The sequence below is a fragment of the Lepisosteus platostomus genome, chromosome 20, assembly GCF_059453375.1.
Source record: "Lepisosteus platostomus isolate fLepPlt1 chromosome 20, fLepPlt1.hap1, whole genome shotgun sequence".
Taxonomy (NCBI): domain Eukaryota; kingdom Metazoa; phylum Chordata; class Actinopteri; order Semionotiformes; family Lepisosteidae; genus Lepisosteus; species Lepisosteus platostomus.
In genome coordinates, this window is record NC_142630.1 from 9591303 (window position 1) to 9611806 (window position 20504).

General features: G+C 34.2%; 1 protein-coding gene across 1 annotated transcript in view; it reads left to right on the forward strand.

The window, feature by feature from the left end:
* cdh11 (cadherin 11, type 2, OB-cadherin (osteoblast)) overlaps positions 1–20504 on the forward strand; it is a 63293-nt gene that overhangs the window by 35243 nt on the left and 7546 nt on the right. Inside the window, exons 2-8 of the mRNA XM_088613615.1 lie at positions 9379–9805; positions 11229–11523; positions 12980–13099; positions 13704–13871; positions 15684–15871; positions 19532–19785; positions 20039–20175. Coding sequence (XP_088469741.1) covers positions 9575–9805; positions 11229–11523; positions 12980–13099; positions 13704–13871; positions 15684–15871; positions 19532–19785; positions 20039–20175 — 1393 coding nt within the window. The 5' untranslated portion in view covers positions 9379–9574. The remainder of the gene's footprint in view (positions 1–9378; positions 9806–11228; positions 11524–12979; positions 13100–13703; positions 13872–15683; positions 15872–19531; positions 19786–20038; positions 20176–20504) is intronic.

Below are 20504 nucleotides of genomic sequence, written 5' to 3' on the forward strand. Positions count from 1 at the left end.
TTTTTCAACCCCAGCTCTGCGTCTCTCCATCCCCCATCATTTAAATCTATGGGCCTTTGTCTTCTGTCCCAAGCTTTAAGAATTCTAGGCATTTTATTTTTCCTTTCTGTAGGATCAATTCCAGATCCCACCATTTCCTGCTACTCTTATCCCACAGGGTTGTCTGCTATACAGACTGCTGCTCCAGTTTTTACAAGGAAATGAAAACCTACGTTTTGTGATTCTGCATTTGAAAAACGAGAGATGTTGAATGTATTTACATAGTTGGAAAATAAACTCAGTCATTTCCTTTTCGCTGTTAAATAAACAAAACTCATCTGAAATGGAAAGATATGATTTTTAAACACACTGAAAAGAAGAATAATCTTTAACATTCGTAGAAGAACTTTTATAGTGTCAAATAATAATTTAAACAATTAAATTAAGTTTTTCTAGCTCAGATTAACATTTCTTCATACAATGAAGCTGAATTATGTTTAGTTTTCTGATCATAACCCAGTGTCTCCTAAATCTACTTTCAACATTATTTTACAACTTTTGGGATGCTTTATATTTTTTAAGAGATATAGCAGGATAATTCCATAAATGCTAAGAGCTATAGATAATTTTCATGTCTTTTGTGCTATGGTCATACAGAAATAATTCAGGAGGAATTATTTTATTTTAGTTTTCTACACCACTCAACAGTATATTCTGTGGCATGCCTTACGTGAACAAAATAGAAAATAGGCTTTGTATTATCTGTATTATATAACCTGTGCTATTTAACTGAAATAAAAAAGGGAGAGATTGCTGTTACTACTCCTGTTTGGAAATCATGTAATAGCTGGTAGTGTCATATTATTGTAGCTTTCAATATTTTCTAATGTTTTTGCTATGGCTATTTCTTATTTAAGTATTAAGAACACTATATTTATTCACAAATTTCTTTCAGTAGGATTTACTCATGCTTCTTTCTGTGTGCATGTTGGAAAAATGTTGGAGCCAGATGTACTGTGATAGATTATAATTATACAGTATATATTTGTAAGTTCAGATCTAAAAAAAAAATAGACTGTGTCTATTTGACTGTGACTGTGTTGAAAACTATATTGCTAAAGATGACTGCCTGATTATGTGCAAATAGCAAAGTTATTTCCTTTAATACATTATGAGTTAGCCTCACACAGATTGAACTCTATAATCGTGCATTTGAGCCTGGTTTAATTTGAGCTTAGCCGACTGTGACTGGGATATCCCAAATAGCAGTGCACACCTGGCTGAGCACCACTGAGGGTAGGGAAGTATTCGTCTGTCAGGGCTCTTTCAGCTCTCAGCAACACAGGGTTCTTTGCAGCTCTTGGTTGTTTGCAGGTTTGTGATTCTGTCAGGGAGAGATACGCCTATTCTCCAACTGATGCTGTTTCAGGGCCATTCATCTTTAAACATGTCATGTTTAAAGATGAATGGCTCCAAATTGAGTGGGTTGGAGGAGTCTGCCTACACTTCCTTATTTTCCCCCGTGTGTAATCACAGGGTTCTGCCTGTGACCCAAGACAAGAAAAACATAAAAAAGGCTATTTCAGATTGGGTAGTTATAACAAAAATAAGTAGCAATTCTTAAATAAATAACACTTCTAGAAAAGAAGAAAAGTCCCACTTAATGAATGAATTATAAAGCATCTATAAGTCTTCACCCTACATGACCAACAAGGCAACAATGTTTTTTTTCTTTTAACTAATATGTTTCCTTACAATTCTGCTCTTATCTTTGTTCAGTCTTACTTTGTCTTGTTACAGTAGACTGTTTTCTAATACAGCAAAATATTTAATCGCACAGTTACAAAATTGTGTTGTATTGTTACAACGACATTTCCTACTCAGCTCTGATAAAACTAGATGTAAGGTATTTAATGAAAATAACAATCCTTACTACTTATTTAATTGTGATGTGCAACTTTTGGCACAGTGAATCACCAGATTCTCCTCAACATGCTTGCCAACCTTGACATCCCCTTTGACAGATCAATGCCATAAGCTGGTACACATCTTAATTCTCTGGAAGGTCCTGCCAAGTGTCACAGGGAAGTATGGTTTCTGTATTACAGAGCTTGTCAACAGGGGTCCCACAGGGCTCTGTAAGGGGATTTTTGCATACCAGCTTGCACTGCTTCACTGGTAATACCAAACTGTCTTTTCCACCCTTGCACAATAGTACGTTTTCAATATGAAGACCAGAGCAGCATTTGGTGATCTGGCCTTGTGCATTTCTCAGTGTCTGATGATAATGCTCACACAAAAAGTTTCTATTTATACTATGGTCATGAGAGTGTTATGAGAAAATACTCCACTCCACTCCAAATGTACTTTTTATATTATGCTGGGTCTTTGCTTTATGCTAGGCAATAATGCACTTACAGTACATACTTTTGTGGATTAAATCAGAAAGTCTGGTCTGGTATTGCAGCCCATTTCTGATCCAAAATGTGTATTATATAATCTTCTGTCCTGTGTGCTCAGATTACTTGATGGTAGCCTACAAATGGTACTTTATGTCAGGTAATCAGCAAAGCTCTCTCAGGTTTGTGGTGCAAAGACTAAGGTGTGTTTTGGTAGGGTCTGACTCAAGTCAATACATAGTCATAGGTGCAAAGGAACAATAACCCTTTGTTTATCACATCAAAATCACATAAATATAACACATAAATATGGTAAAACTGCTTAAAAATATATGAGATAATGTACTGTAAAGAGGGAACATTACTGAGACATGAACATTGTTAACACATACCATGTGTTATTTATTTGTATTTGTAATTTCAGTTTAGTAATACTTTTAGTGGTACTTAACCAAGAGAAACATACTCTCTACACAGCATCATGTGATGAATTAAAGCATCACTTAACTGTAAAGATTTGAAAACAAAGGGCATTTTTATCAATTTTAAACAATTTTTATCAGCAGACGTGCATTGAATGAGAAGTAATTCAGAAATAACATCAGTTGAAGTAGTGGTCTTCTATAAAGCTGTTTTACTTATATTCTGTACATACCTAGTGTCAATAGTTAGACACAAGTTGTACCATTGCTCTCAGCTCAGTGAGTCACATTTTTTTCTTTTAGTCAATTAACAGTTTTCTTCTACTGAAGCTTCAGTTGCAGTCAACCTGCTGTCTGTTTCTCAAAGCAACAACAACAGCGTGTCTTCACCTGTAGCTGCTCCTGCAGACTATGATGAAATCATTTGCATATTTATGAATCCTGCTCACTGGGAAACAGTTTGCATCAGTCACCTGTTTGAATACAAATCAGGTCTTCAGGACTGCAGTGCATAAACCTAGACTCCATTATTTTGCTTCCTAATACCTATACCGATTAGTCTTTGTAATTGAATGCCAATTAAGTTTCAGGTTCCTTTGTATGAGCACAATCAATACCTTTTCTATTAGCGGCTACTGGAAACAAACCTTGGTAATGAGAAACTGCAATTTTTTTACTGCTCAAATTATTGCGCCATGGTTTATTATCAGTTGGATAATAAAACACTTTGTGTTTTGGCCCTAGCTCTCAAAGTTACCATTAGAAATTTCAGGAAGGTCTGCATAGGTATAACTTGTGTGATAACATATTTCTGAAACACCTAATTAGTCTAAACATAAAGAGGTGCATTTAAATTTAGTAGTTAAGTACCTTGCATTGATTATCAAGTAAATCACAAACAAGATCTTATTTTGTAAAGGGCAGACCTCTTATTTTCTTAGTGTACATATCAGATGAGCAGCGTTTTTCATTTTGGACAGAAAGAAGAAATTTTCAAAGAAAGAAGAACATTTCCAGAGTAGATTTCCAAGTTTTTCATATGTTCTAGCTAATATTATTCCAATACATTCATTTTTTTTCTTTTCAATGCAGCATTTTCTAAATGTAATGTTAGATGCTGAAGAAAATCTGATCTACACGGAGAAATAGTTCTACAGGATGGAATGTAGTAAAATGAAATGTTTGTGTGTCAACGTGTAACTCATAGGTACTTTCTGGCATCATGGAGCACTTTGAAAAAGATGCTCAATATTATTTTGGATGGATTCTGAAGTGACCGGAAGTTTCATACTGGCACTATTTATATTAATATTTTTTTAAATTATTACTGAATCTGTTAGAAAAGTATGGAAGAGTGGGTTTATTTAAACATGTATATTATTAAAGAGATATTTCCCCTCATTGCCTAATTTAATTTCAATGATTGCTTTACTGTAAGCTGAATTAACAATTGGAGAGAAACAGAAAAAAAGTATTAGCATTTGATTTGTGCTAATTAAAAATCAAGTATATCATATCTAGTATGTTATGCAATGGACTGGTTTCCCATCTAAGGGGGAGTCTTAAGCTCTATGTCTGCTTCACACCATGAACAGTCTGGCCTGATGAGTCTCAAGTCTGAAGTATGAACTGTGAAAATATTAATATGGAACAACAGGGTGAAAGCATATCAGGCTTAGTTATATTAAAATCTCATTCTTGCCTGCAGAGCTCTACTATAAGTATGAGCTCTTAATATTTTCCCCTTTGCTTTTCTAAAGCAGCAGGTATTAGGTCTGATGGGGCAGGTAACTATGCCAAGGCAAATGAAGGCTTTTTTATGGAAAAAGTACTTTCTGTCAAACATTCTCTCATGGCAACAACTGCATCCATTTACCTATGTGAACAGAAAGCTATAAATGCTTACATTATGATCCCAGTGGATCTTTAAAAGTACAGACATGCCTTAGTTCTGCATGAATGAAACTTGTTTATTACTTTAGAGCAATTTTATTCAGTTAAATTGATCATTTTGCTGAATTAAATCAACAGGAATATATGTGAGAAGATCTTTAGACAGTGTCTGTTGTAGATTTGTACCTGATTTTTTTAGTGATTGGCATGGAAGAAGTTCTGCAAAAAACACGTGATTGACAGTTTTGATTTCAACTGTACTATAATCACAGAGGGAAAATAAGCTCCTGAAAGAATCACACTTGCATTTCCATTTAACACAAATGTTCCAAGTCATTCTCTACTACCTAGACAAGTAAATACATGCTTTTCAGTTGGCTTATATCTTTTATTCTTAATCTCTCTACTACTATTACGTTTCTGAGAGGATTTTTCTCTTCTCAACACTCAATGAGTTGTAAATGTATGGCAATGATTATAGGCACTGTTTAATTAAATGGTAGTATATGACGTGAATAGGATCAATACAACTATATCAAAGCTCTGTTGAGGTTAGATTAGCAGGGGAGGTACCTTCTGCACAATTTTTGTTTAAATGCTGTGCAAGAGTGCAAGGTTCTCAGTAGGCTGGTTTTGTAACATGCTGTGGTACAGTACTAAAAAATAAACAAAGTCAAAGGCCTGAACAAATAAAAATGTATCATTACATTCTTAATACAGGTATTCCCTGCTATGTGCTGGGAATCAAAAGATAGATCTTTTTTTCCCCCATAAGGTTTAATATAGAACATAGAAGTTCTGATCTAGGCCTCAGATATACAGTCAATACTGTATATTTCTTCTTCACATAAGAAATACTTTAGTACATGTGAATAATATATTATGTTTTAAAACAGACTTTTTAATTGTTTATCTTGTCTTTATTGGTTTCTGTTGTACAAATTAATACTTTTTGTTTTTGTTTCATATAAAAAATAATGCAGTATTAAAAGGAATTGCTAAAAACTGCTTATGCGATGTACATTGAATATTTATGGTATGTATTGTAATATGGTAGTTTGGCAATATGTACAAACTATACAGTATATAGAGAGTATAAAAATGAAGTAGAAATGCTGTATTTTCAATACAATGTATTGTAGTTCTATGAGGTTTTGTAGTCTGCACTAAATACTGCCTTTGAAGAGACATATTTGTAAAGTATCAGGAATCTTGGTATATAGTGCCAATTTAGCAAGACAATCCAAATGATAAAATTAATGAATTTGTTATATTTTTGGTGTACCAAATGTGGAAATTCTTAGTCATACTTAAAATGTGTAGCTTAGATCAATATCAACTAGAGCGTTCCAGAACCAATTTTGCTGCCAAAAAGCAGCATCCCAGTGCAAATCAAATATTGAATGCTTTCATAACATAATCATATATATGAAGCTACAGTATATACTGTCAGTCAAGCATAGTTGACTTCATGCTTTAGAAAATGAAATTTGCTGTCAAAAAAGAACTGATTCCTTGTTATATTTTTCATATAGCTTCACAAATATGTCTATAGTAATTCAAAGACAAAATGTAGTTCTATTTGTCTACTTTGTATTCAGTTAATTCAGTTATGGTATTCAGAACATTGTGAATATATGTAACCAGTGGGTTCATTTTAATTGTTTCACATTGTGAGGTTGATAGCTTTCTTTCAGGACTAGCTTTCCTACAGCGGTGTACGTCTCACTATGATGAAAACAAGATAAAGTAAAAAAAAAAAATAGAAATGATAAAAAGATGATTTCAGTGTGATGACTGTGCCTGTGGCAAAAGAATTTCTGGTGTGACAGTAATGTCCTTCATTTACACACAACTATAAAAGCTCAAGGGGATGTTTCTAAACTCAATTACAGCACGCTAAGAAGAGTAATTATTTGACTCACCTTTCATTGTCACTTATAATCTGATTCTGTTGTACTGTTATTAATATTGATACAGTAACAAATAATATGTCATCGTCTTGTAATATGTATACTGTACATGCAGACCTGGTTACAACAATATCTTTATTGATTACTAGTGTTGCACATTTACTTAAGCTTATAACTTATAGCTTATATAGAAACATCATTGTTTTAAATTTCACTTCATTATAATTTAAAAGTGAAGATTTAAGAGAAAGTTATAATTAGGAAAACAATGTTGCTTGAGGTTAAAATCAGGCTCTCTCATCTACATTCTGGACATTAGTTGACAACACTCATTTAAAGACTGTTGCCAACATACTGTCTAATAAGCACATTATTTATCATATTTAAGATCATATTAATGTACATCCTTATTTGAATAAATTGATGATGAAAACATCTGTTTTACTGTTAGAACACCTTTGTAGATCCTCCATTAATACATAAGTGACATGATTTTACTAGAATTTAAGAAATAATGCAAGGTCAATGAGTATTTATGAGTTGGAAGTATTTCATTTTTAATTTAGTTCCTTTGCTGGATATGGTCAGATTTACTAGTATGATGACAGTTTGTTTGGCTTTCTTTGCAAGCTGTGCAGTAAGATGACTGAGGTTGGTTCTTGCTCAAAGCACTTTGTAAACTTCAGATGATAACAAACTATTAACACAGAAGTTAATGTATCTGCAATTCATGTTCACTGAATACGAAAGTACTCTGCAGGCTCATTTGCCCTTTTGTCGATCATTGATTGGCGAAGCAGAAACTAATTAAAAACATCATGATACTGGTATTAATCACCCATTTGGTTAATTTCAGTGTTGGAGAAAATATACATACCTTGAATACATAAGATACGATAAATAAAGCTAATAATAAATCTTCTGGATGTTAAATTTATTGCCAGATACTCAAAATCTCAACCTCCCTTGATTTGAAATATATAGCAATGGAATATTTATATAAAGTGTGCGTACTGAATGTGTATGAATAGTCTGAAGGTGAAAAACACCAGCAGCAGTGTAACAATACAATATCTTCTATTTTTTTTTTTTGATTCATGGATAAATAATACTTTGGTCATAAATAATAATATTCTGAAATGTTTAACAAGCCAATATCTTGAGCTTTAAGAGCAGTGGGTTTCATGTAAAATAAAGATTTTGTGTTTTATGTACAGAATGCAAAATGAACTATTTTAAAAATGGAATACAGAAGTTGACCTTTTCAACAAATAAAATGTGAGTGACCATGTGTCTCATTAATAATAATATTTATCATACAAGCAAAGAAACATACTCATTGCACAAAGAATTCAGAGAAAAGCATGACATACTTTAAGTGTGCCTTTGCTCCAAATGTTTTTTTTAATTGACATTTTTATTTTTGTGGTAGGCAACTCAGAACTAGCAATTCTGAGAAAAAGTGAAATTAATTGTATTTGAAGGCCCTAAGGTTGCTGTACATGTAAATCAGATAAGCTCTTTATTTTTTAGTGCAGGGAATACAGTGTTTGTTACTTTTGTTGCAGAAATTTGTAATCTTTTTATCATGTCTTTTATCATTTATAAGTAAAGGTATGCTCTTTCATAGACTTCATGCACTATGCCAGTCATCATTCACCCTAAACCTACAAATCCTATCCTATAAGAACAGGAAGCAAGGTGGAAGTACACCCTAGACAGGACACCAGACCATCTCAGGCCATGTTTGTAATGGTACATACCGTATCTTCTTTAGGGAAAATTTCAATCAGATGACAAACACTTTTAACTTGGTATTTCATTGACCATGTACTTCAGGCCAGCTTAGGGTCAGGGTTACAAAAGCCATCCAATTTTAACTCTGTACTTCTGCTTCCACTTGAAATGACAAAGTTGAGACAGTTAACCCAATGGAATGGGTATTTAAATATTTTTTATCATGCTGAGTTTTGGAATTACAATTCCTGAACTGTGCAATAAAATGCAAGCAGTAATATATATCCCAAAAAATCAAGTTGGGAGAAAAGAATCATTCTTCCTATAGTTCAGTTGATCTCCAAAAAAAAGCATGAGGTCAACAAATGTCCTATTACTGTGGGAATGCTAACTCTAACCCTAGCTGGGGTTTAAACCGAGCAATCCTGTAATATGTCTATGAAGCCCTCCATTCATCAGATTTGAAAATGTTCCTAAAAAAAGCAGGTGAACCTAAAACAATCCATTCCATTGAGAACCTGAAAATACATCTGCTTCAATAACATATCTTTTTCAGGCAAAGTTTTAATCAGATGAAAAACAATGTTAACATGGTTATCATCAATTACCTGAATGACGATGCATTTCATGCCTAGGGTTAGGGTTGCAAGAACCATCCAGTTTTGATTCTATTTATACTTCTGATTCCACTTGAAATGACAATATTGTTCTGACTCGGTTTTGGAATTATAATTCCTCAACTGTGCAATAAAATGTAAGCAGCCAAATCTATCTAAAAAAAAACAAGCTGGGAGAAAAAAAGTTCACTTGGACTTCAAAATACATCCCTAAGGTTAGAAGATGTCTAAGTATTCTGGGAATGCTAACCCTAACTCTAGCTGGGGTTTAAACTGTAAAATTCCGCAATCTGTCTTGTGAATACAATCTGATGTTCAATAATAAATCATGTCTTCATTGTTGTGAAGTTTATATCTGAACTGGAATTTCGATTCTCTCCTGTGGCTTAAAGTGTATTCTCTCTTTTTCACTTTTCAGAGCGAGGTTTGGAAAAGTGCACCGAGAAACAGAACGTGGGAGAGAAGAGAGCTGAGATGAACCACAGAGAAGGCTTTGGATTTCAGGAGTGAGGTTTGGGTTTGAGTGTGCAGCAGTAGCAGCAGGATTGGAACTCGCCTTCAAGAGTCTATCAGTTTCCCAGGGACACGTACTCAGAGAGAAAATCAACAGAAGGATGTGGGAAGGCCTTGGTCTCCAGGTGTTTCTTATGTGCTTGAGCGTGGCAGTTTGCAGCCATGCATCTGCACCTTTTGAGCACAGTCATCACCGACGACTTTCAATGCAAAGACACCGAGAAAGGGGCAAAGAGGGCCAGGTTCTCCACAGATCCAAGAGAGGCTGGGTTTGGAATCAGTTCTTTGTCATCGAGGAGTACACCGGACCAGATCCCGTACTGGTGGGCAGGGTAAGGTGATTTTCCTTAAATTAATTTTTTTATTTATCTTTGAGTGAGAGATGGCTATTGTGGTGGAGTGGTGGCTCTGTGGCTAAGGATCTGTGCCTGTGGCTGGAAGGTTGCCGGTTCAAATCCCACAGCCAGCAGAGGAATCCTACTCTGTTGGGCCCCTGACCAAGGCCCTTAACCCCAGCTGCCCCAGGGGTGCTGTATAAATGGCTGACCTTGCACTCTGACCCCAACCTTCTCTCTATGTCTCATGGAGAACAAGTTGGGGTATGTGAAAAGACAAATTCCTAATACAAGAAATTGTATATGGCCAATAAAGTGATCTTATCTTATTTATTTTTTTTGCAGAGGTAGCTTCTTAAAATATCCCCTTCACCTTGGTCTTTACAATAATCATTGCTTACATTAAATTATAGTTATTAAGTTCAGGAGGGATAACAACAACAGGTCAATTGCACACAGCTGTACCTAATCACTGTCATTATGGAAATTAGCTATTTACAGTGCCTAGCCAAAAGATTCAGACCCTTTGAAAGTTTTCAAATGTTGCTGGTCCACAAATGATACACATCTTTTTCCAATCAGTATTTCTTTGCAAACTCACATGTTCAAACAGAAGATTTTAAAGGCATAATTAGTTATTTATCAGCAGATATCTTAAAGGAAGTCAAAACTTAAATATGCCGCACTGTATATCACATATAGTCACCTCCCATTTGTTCAAACATCCGTCCTCCACTCCATCCCCCTTGCAGCTGCCACTTGGCTCACTCCTCTCTGGGGTTTGAGCTTCCTTCGCCTATGGCCAGGAGGCTAGCCATTAGCCAAGCGGGTTATACCAAACCCATCTAACCACGTTTTCAATTGTTGGATGTTGTTATCCCTGCTGAAATTCCTACTGTCCCTACAGTAAGCTAATAGAAATTACATTTAATCTTTAATAGTGGTACGATCCCCCAAAATGTTCATTTAAATGTTAAATGTTAAATTATTGATTCATGTGTTTAAGGTAATAACAAAACATGTTACAGAATACTTTTTTTTAGTTTTTCAGGGAATTTTTATTATTGCACTGAAATCCCTAGGGACAACTTGTCCAAATGATATAATAAATTATTGACATTGGCATGTATTTCTGAGTATAAATCAATAAACAATAATCAATACTAAAAGGAAAAAACCTTTGAACTCTTTGAGCCTTTTAACAAAGATTTAACATGTAGGTTTTTTTTTTGCATTATACATTTCCCAGATTTTAAAGTCCTCATGTTTAATACATTCATGTTTAATCAAAGTTTATGTCTTCATGTTTAATTTGTTACTATTAACATATGCTCTGTTAGGTTTGTATGCATCATAAGGTATATCCTTTTTTGTCAAACTTCACAACTAATTTTAATCAAATCTTTTTTCTGTTCTCTAGCTGCATTCAGATGTTGATGCTGGTGATGGGACAATCAAGTACATCCTTTCAGGGGAAGGCGCGGGGACCATTTTTGTTATTGATGACAAAACAGGAAATATCCATGCTACAAAGACTCTAGACCGAGAGGAGCAAGCTCAGTACACATTGACAGCCCAGGCAGTTGATCGTGACACCAACAAGCCACTGGAGCCTCCCTCTGAGTTTATTGTCAAGGTGCAGGACATCAATGACAACCCACCACAATTCTTATATGGCCCCTATCATGCTACTGTACCTGAGAATTCCAATGTTGGTATGTACTGACATCTTCTGAAAACTTGAGAATTTAAATTTGAATTCGAATTTTGTACATTTCTTTCAGTATGTGACCCAATAAATTCCTGTTGGTCTTGTGTTCAGCATACTTAGGTACTTTAATTTGCATTCTTCCTGTGTGGATTTAGGTATGTACACGTTTTCAATAGAGGTATGTAAAAATAATATTTGTTTGACAAAATGTAAGAAAGAAATTCTTAAGCATTTCATGTTTTGGTATAAAGATCCAGTCTGGTCATGTCTACTAAAATCCAGCTCTTGTTGTTTTTTGGTACAGACTGTGCACAGGACTCCCAGCCATATATCATCCTTAATGCAGCTCTGTCGCAGAGTAACGATCTGTTACTCAGTGATTCTGCCTGCTGACAATATAAATAATTCTTGTGGTGGTTCAGGATAGGATTCTGGTCCTGGCCAATTTAAATATATTTAGATCTGCAGCTTGCTGTAAACATTGTAGGCAAATTGATTTGAAATGATCAGACTTGGGGAATTAGTTTTGCTTCTTAGATTTCTTTCAGCCTTTCCATTGATGGACAACCAATAAACCCTGAACCATGCTCTAGAGGAGAAGTACTTACATGTAGGGAATATTAATGACATAATATGCATTTTAGTTAATGAAACAGGGGCAGTTTAATCCAATAAATTTGGAGTGTTTTAAAATACTTGTTTTGAGCTGATTATATTTGTGCATGCACCATACAGAAAAGTAAAGCAGGCTAGATAAATGTTGCTTATCAATAGTTAAAACATTAACTTCAATCTATATCAAGATTCTACAAATAATGGTAAAATCTTTAAAGTAATAATATTCCAATACATAAGACTTTTAACATTTTAACATCAGTCTCATATTAGTATTTAAGTAACATTATAAAATAATATTTTTATAGGAGGTACAAAGGCTAGAGTATCCATATATAATGAATTTGATAATATTTTGTATAATCATTGAATCATTGTATACTCATGTTTATCTTTGCATCAACAGTTTACAAAGCTGCACTGTTGGTGGAATGTTGATGAAGCTAGAGACATTTTTATCCTAAAAAGAAAACATGAAGTTACCAGAAACTTTACTTTTGGATTAATTTGCCACTGTATTCAGATGTAAGGTACAAATGGAGTAAAAGCTAGAGCTAAATAAATTAGAAATGTGTATTTTTTTCCATTCAAAAAATACTGTCAGTTTTCATCTGTTTACTGGTGCAAATCTATTTTAGATCTTTCTCCCCTAAGAATTATCAGCTGAGCGCTGACTGCAACAAAGACAAATTTGCTCTCTCAAAAGATAATTTCAAGTCCATTGTTGGACAAATATAGCATGTGAGGTATACTCTTGTGTTTGACCTTACACAAAGTTGATTTGTATTCATACCTTATAATGTCAAGAGTTTTTCTAGTAAAATCTATTTTCTTTTGTATTATAGGTACTTCAGTAATACAGGTAACAGCTTCTGATGCAGATGACCCCACCTATGGAAATAGTGCAAAATTAGTGTACAGCATATTGGAGGGGCAGCCTTACTTCTCCGTTGAGCCACAGACAGGTAAATGAAAATTACTAGTGTCAAAATACCAATAAAACAATAACTTTACTCTTTTCATACTTGTGTGAATTTCCAAAGCTTTCATCTGATTCTCTATCATTAGTTTACAGAATAACATTCACTTTACTTTGTAGTCCAAACATAAGGTGGAGATGTAAATTTATCACATCCAATGTTCACATCACATTCATGCTGTGCTTGTCTGAATTTCTTATCTTAAAGCTCGGCTACGTATTACAGTGCAAAAGGTGTTCTGGATAGTACAAGCTTACTTGAGGCATAATGATATTTCCAAATATATAAAACTATAACCAGAATATAAACTCACTGCTTTGTTTCTATGTATTAATACAAATAAGAATTATTACAAAATTATTTTGAACATCCAAATTAACCTTGAAAAACATTTACAAAATGCTATATACCACAGTTATGTCAAGGAATAATAATGGTAAATAATAATAATAATAATAAAAAAATAATAATTGTAGAATCTTTAGAATAATCTTCCACTGCTTAGGTCATTTAACATTTTCCATGCTAAAACCAGCTGTTTGTTAGATTAAGGTCATGTGCCTCTCCTAAGAATGTTTTTATTCTCCAGGGATTATCAGGACAGCACTCCCCAACATGGACAGAGAGGCACGTCAGGAATTCAATGTTGTTATCCAAGCCAAGGACATGGGTGGACATATGGGAGGCTTGTCAGGGACAACAAAAGTGACAATCACTCTGACAGATGTCAATGACAACCCACCCAAGTTTCCTCAGAGTAAGTAAAGACTGTGGAAGTTTTCTAATTGAACATTTGCCTGCAATATGGTAGGAAACCAGAAGCTGAGTGATGTCTCATGCTACCTTGTACAAACAACTAGCTTGTTTACTGTATATGTTGTTTTGCAGGCCTTGGGAGGAAATGTAGGTTTGAAGGAAAAGTGTTTATATCTTTTGCAGACTTCAGGCATGTAGAAATATAGCTTGTGGTTTATAGATGTTTAAAATGTATTTGGAAGAAGTTTCTTCAAATTAAATGTAAACCAAACTACAAGAAACATAGCCATTAAAAACTCCAAAGACAAGTAGATTAATATGCAATAATACAATTATTTCTTCTCATGAAATGCATATAATAAACTATGTGTCTTAGGGTTCAATTAATGCTAATACTTTATATTTACAAGACTTATTTAGTTAAAAACATAATATAGAACTTAAAGTGCATACTGAGCTGGCATATTTTATTCTTTTAGTGTTTTAAAATCCCCCTCATCAATTTCTTTCAGTCCTTCTTTTGTGTTTGAATGCCTAGCAGAGGCCTTTCTCCCAAGAGGTAGTTTTTTTCCATGATTTCAGCAGAAAAGCTCTCTGCTGTTGACTTCAACAAACTAAAATGTGTAAGTCATTTTCTGGGTACAATAACTGCAACTCTGCATTGTACCAGTGCTTACAAGAGTAGCAATTGTTCAAACAACTCCCTTAGATCTGCTGAAAAATTAGTTATTGGAATATGTTTGAGATGGGGTTTTAGTGATTTATTCTAGTCTTGATTTATGAGCAAATCATTTTCCCTACGTTTTTCAGCTGTACTTTTTCTATTGGAAGTCTTGAGGAAAAGAGTGCTAAATCATTATTTCTTGAAATAATAAAAACACTACCATCACCTATATACATGTCTATAAATATTACAGATAATGGAAAGTATAATTTATTATACCATTTTATTTTTATTGCTTTTTTGAAACACCAGGAGTAGTTAGTAGCTAAAGTATTGTTTTTGTTTTAAAAAATCTGCAAATATATGTGTGATAGCTTGCTCATAGTGTCTGTGTCTCAGATTTATTTATCATGGTGACATGTTTTATTAGTGCATAGTTAAAAAAGATACTGAGCTATGTCACCATTTTTAAACAGTCTGTGATCTTTTTGAAAAATATTTAATTTTAACAAAACATTTTAACTGAATCTGTGTGGAATTGCAGTTTGGTTGACAATGTCCATCTTATCTAAAAGACAAGGTGTCAGACAGGCACATGGATATAGTTTTTGGCATTAACTATTTAGGACAATATTGTACAACTATTTAGTACAATAAATATATAGTAAGTTGCTTTCATCACCTGAATAAAAAAAGCACGCAGCCATATGGTTTCCCAATGCCCAGGCTGCAAGCAGGTGTCTGAATCCATTCTGCTAGGTGTACTGTTATTGGCTCTAATAAACAGGTGCTGTACAGTATGTACTGTATGAAGCACCCTCTCCAACTGCTCTAGCAGGAATGAATGTGTCAATGTATCCATCTTTTTTTATCCCATTCTTTTTTAGATATTGGCTTTAAAAATAATAAGGTTGAAAGCTTAAAAAGTAACAGACACAACAAATTTATTAAGTGCATATTAGAGTTTTAGAAATATATCATGATCCCGGAATCTGTGAGTCTGTATGATCAAAGGAAAGTAGAACAATAGGACCAATTTAGGCATTAGAAATTGCAGTTAGGATACTGGCACAGTATTGTAAGGATTCTTACTTGTTAAGAATCAATTCTAAGCATTACTCATCCCCTTTACTCATCTCAATTCTCCAGGTGTATATACTATGTCTGTTTCGGAGAATGCAGTTCCTGGTGAAGAGGTGGGCAGAATCAAGGCAAAAGATCCTGATCTGGGAGAGAATGGATTGGTTTCATATCGCCTGATTGATGAGGATAAGTTTGGCAATTTTGAAATCACTACTGATTCCCAGACTCGGGAGGCTGTACTGAAACTCAGAAAGGTAAATGACAAAAGCAGGTCTTGTCAGTATTTTACAATTTTAGGATGGTGTAATGTTTAAAAGATTATCTAGTAACCTCCTTAAATGTAGTATACAGTATATGAACCATACTGTATGTGCTCACAAAAGAAGACTATAGCTTAATCATTGCCGTGATATATGCATGTGTGTCTGTTATTGTGATCATAAACTGAAACCATGAAAAATCATTACCACCACTCCTCCACATACAAAAATTAAGATGTACTCTGGAATGAGTTTGTATACATGAATGCATGTAGAGTTTGAGGAATTTCAAAACACCAACATTTTTCAAGGATCCAGTCTATGGTCATCACAGCAGCTTGATTCTCTTCATACCCTACAGCTATAAGCAGTAGGTAATGCACAGAAGCAGCTATAAGCATCATAAATAAGTAAAGGAATATTCCTTTACTTTTTTATGATGTCCCTGCTCTGTCCAGAACCACTGGCTCTATATTTCACTAAAGGAATTTCTCAGGCTTCAGCCTCTGCTGCCGCACTGTCATGGTATAGAAAAAATGAGCCTCAGTCCACTCATACTGCAACACAAAAGATGATACAATGCCACCTGGTGGATTATGTTCATTTAATGCTTTTATTTTGTAGATTTTTCTCTACCTCCCTGGGTTGAAGATCTATAACAACCCCTTTTGTTTTCACTCTTTTATTATGTCCACATCTATTAATGGTACCATACAGAATACATTCTTTTTTTGTTTTAAGCTTGATTAGTTTGAATGTAAAATTTTCTCCCTATAAGAAAATAATTTACCTTACATAAACAAAGATAAACAGTTCAAGTAGGTAGCTGTGTCAGCAAGCATAGGCTGCAAAGGAACAAGTAAAGGTGAGACACCTGGAGAAGGCTCCACAGCCAAAATATAGTGCTTTTTTTCTTCTCTTTTCAGCATGGAATAAACCTTTACTTTTTCCAAAGATAAACAGGTTTTTGTTAAAAATTGTCCGGGCCATTCAAGAATTCTTATAACACCAATTAAAATTAAAATTGGTAATGTTTCTGCCTATGTCCTGTTGGAACTTGTCTGCATCATTGTCTGCAAGCCTTTTAAGGGTCATTTAGTATAGTTTTTCACACACTATAAATAAAAATGGACATTGTGATATAAAACAATCACCACTGACAGCTTCCAAGACTCCACCAGTAAAGGGCTCTATATCCGAGTTTGTTATGAGCCCTACAGTCTGGAATTTGTGAATTTTGACTATGTTATTAGATGACTATGATAGGAATTCCCTAAGTGCTGTGGAATAACATGAATCAGCTAGGTTAAGAGTGACCCATATGTTTTTCTGGGTTTATGTGAGACCATTTATGTCAATTAGAGCTGCATTACTAACCCAAATGATGATAATTTAGCTGTGGGCATCATCGGACTTACATTGTGAGGAGGAAATGGATGGTTCTAACAGCACATGCTTTTAAGAAAATTGTGCATGATCCCTATCTATCCCAATACTGGTTCAAAGGCTGATTAAAAATTGATGATTTCAAAGTGGGTTGTGTATGATAAAAAATAGTTTTTTCTTCTTAATTTTGGAAAATATATAGAATAGGTGAAGAATCAAATACTGAATGAGAAATAATTTGATGATGAATGGAAGCAGAGAAATTGTTAGCAATAATGTGATAGACAGCAGGACTTGGCATGCCACTGGAGACAATACTCTCTGTTTCAGTACAGGCTACCACAGCTGATGATGATGATGACATAGACAATGTAGCATGCTGGCAACAATCACTTTGATGCCAAGATGTTACACTCAATAACATAATGCCTCTCTGATATACCTCTTGGGAAATCATCACCTTTTGCTCTTCAAAGCATGTTGAAAATTAAAGTCGAAATTACTGACGGAATTGCTGGGGTTTTAATCAAGTATTCTGTTTCAACTTCAGGCAGACAGTGCCACGTGAATATTAAGAGGTGGCCTCACATTATTGTGGATATTATCTGGTGCTGATTAGTTTCAGGGAACAAGTTATTAGGTGCCGAAATAAAGGATTGTTGAGGACCTCTTTTGTCAAGAGATGGGAGAAAGCAGCTTTAAACCTGCTGGATGAAGTAACTGGGTCACACTTGTTTTCAGTGTTGGCAGCTTTATTACCAAGACTGAAACAGAAAAGAAACTTAACAAATCACCACAAATCAAGGCAATGCATGTTTTAGTGCCTCCCTCCTAAACCTTGATTCTCACTTTGCAATTTGCAAGTGAAAGGCAACTAGACTTAAATTGGAAAACACTGAACAAGCAATTACATGAATGGCAGGAACAGCATTTTTTATTGAAAATGATTTGTCTCTTCTTTGAACCACCTTTTGTTTTCTTGTATAAAAGTTAAATCTCATAAATATATACTACAAGCAACTAAAAGTAAATAAAAACCTTTTTTAATTCAGCTGTATATATAAATATTCAGTGCTTTTTATGACATCAATTAATTTGTTTTGTACATAAAGACTATGTGATCCAGAAGAGTATTCAGTCACTTTTTTTAGTCTTTCTTTTGGGTGATAGATATTAAATGAATTGAGTTTGTATTTTTTTTTTATTTGTTATACTAAAACTGGAAAGAATTGGGTGGATATAAAACTTAAAGAATTATACCAATTGAGAAAAATCCATTTGTGAAGGTAAACAGAGATATTGAAAAAAATGTGAATGCTTTTCAATGCTAAAAGTAAAAGTAAGTGAGCGAAATTATATAAATGTTTGTCTTTTAACTTTTCTTATTAGTACCTTGTCCGGTTTAATTAGATGTGATACTATTTTTTTTATTGACTTTCTAAAAACAGACAAAAAATGTTTTAAAGATAGGTCTACCTTTTACTATTACTTTGATCTCTGCATAACTTAATATTAGTCAAAAGAACATGCTGCTGCAATCGCAAACAAACTCTCTCTGTATCCGAATGTCAGAAGACATTAAAATTTTAAGTAAGAAAACAGAAAAGGCAGCCTATGAGTTCCATATTCCTTTGGTTTCCGGGCTTAGTTGATGTAGGAAAAATGAAATAGTAAGTGCTTCCCATAGACAAACATGACTACTGGTGGTTGGGCTTTTTTGAAACATCAGCCTTACCTGTTTATAAGAGAAGAATGTCTCCACCACTGAAGACAAATAGCTTTGCTATTATTCACTGGCACACATTTATTAAATTAATTGAATTTTCTAAGCCAGTACACTTTTAGAGTCTATTAACTATAAGAGTTTACTTTTTCCTCCATTAGCCATTCACTGCATTTCTCCTTTCTTCATTCCAAAAAACACCAGACCCACTGACCTTCTGATAGACTTCAGTGAAGGAGACTATGCCCATGTTGTGTTGTAGTAAAGCTAATGCACAGACTAACATTTTGATCTTGATTTTCCTTTAACTCAGTTTCTAATTAAACAAAAGTCTTTTGAAGGAATAGGCATTTCCAGAGTATTTGCAAATCGTCTTGCTTTATAGAGATTCACTCTGTGTAAAATTATACCAGGCTCTTAAGATTATTCCTGTATTCCCTAACATCTGTAACAGTGTAAGATAGTAGCTATCTTGAGAAGAAATACCTTCAAGCTCTAAATTTTACAATCACAGACTAACTAATCATTTCCATCTGTCTTTACAGCCTGTAGACTATGAGAGCAAAAGGGATTATATCCTTAGGGTGGAGGCATCAAATCTACACTTGGATCCACGTTTTATGAGCAACGGTCCATACAAAGATACAGCAACTGTAAAAGTTAAGGTGGAGGATGCAAATGAGCCCCCTGTTTTCAAACATCCTAACTACATCCTAGAGGTAGAAGAAAACTCTCCTGCTGGCACAGTCGTGGGACGTGTTCATGCTGAAGACACAGATGCTGCCAAAGTTCCTATTAAGTAAGAGGATATTATGAAAGCATAGCATTTCTTTAAATACAGCCATTAGGTCTGTATTAAATTAGTTGATTTTGCTTATGATTATCTATCTATACTGTTAAATTTTAATTACCGCTCAATGTTAGTACTTAATATTACTGCTATTCTTGACTTAGTACAACACTAAATTTAAAACTTAATTCATAACTCTTATATGTAGTTTGAAATATGGTAACAACATTTTCAACACGTGACAAACTCTCTACCTCCTCAGCTATTTAATTGATCGCCACACTGACCTTGAGAAGTACTTCAGCATTAATTCTGAAGATGGTATCATTAGGACAACGAGACCACTCGACCGAGAGCTCATGCCTTGGCACAATATTTCTGTTACAGCCTTTGAAACTGGTAGGTCTTCATGTTTTTATTATTACAAAACTGTAAAAGAACTAATGTATACTTAAAAACTTGCAACCCAAAATAGAAGAAAATTAATAAGAAGGAACAATGTTAAAATTTAAGCTCACATTTTAAATGTGGTATGAACTACATTCTAGCTTATATACGAAGTACCACAACACAGATTATATTTGTGATCAGTTATATATGCTGGTATATATATATATCAGTCCTGTCTGCTGGTTTTCATTGTAACTGAACAAGCTAAATCAGCTAGATACTAGCTTAAGTGAACTAATTTAGCATAATTTTCCAGCTTTTCAGAGATTGTTGCTTTC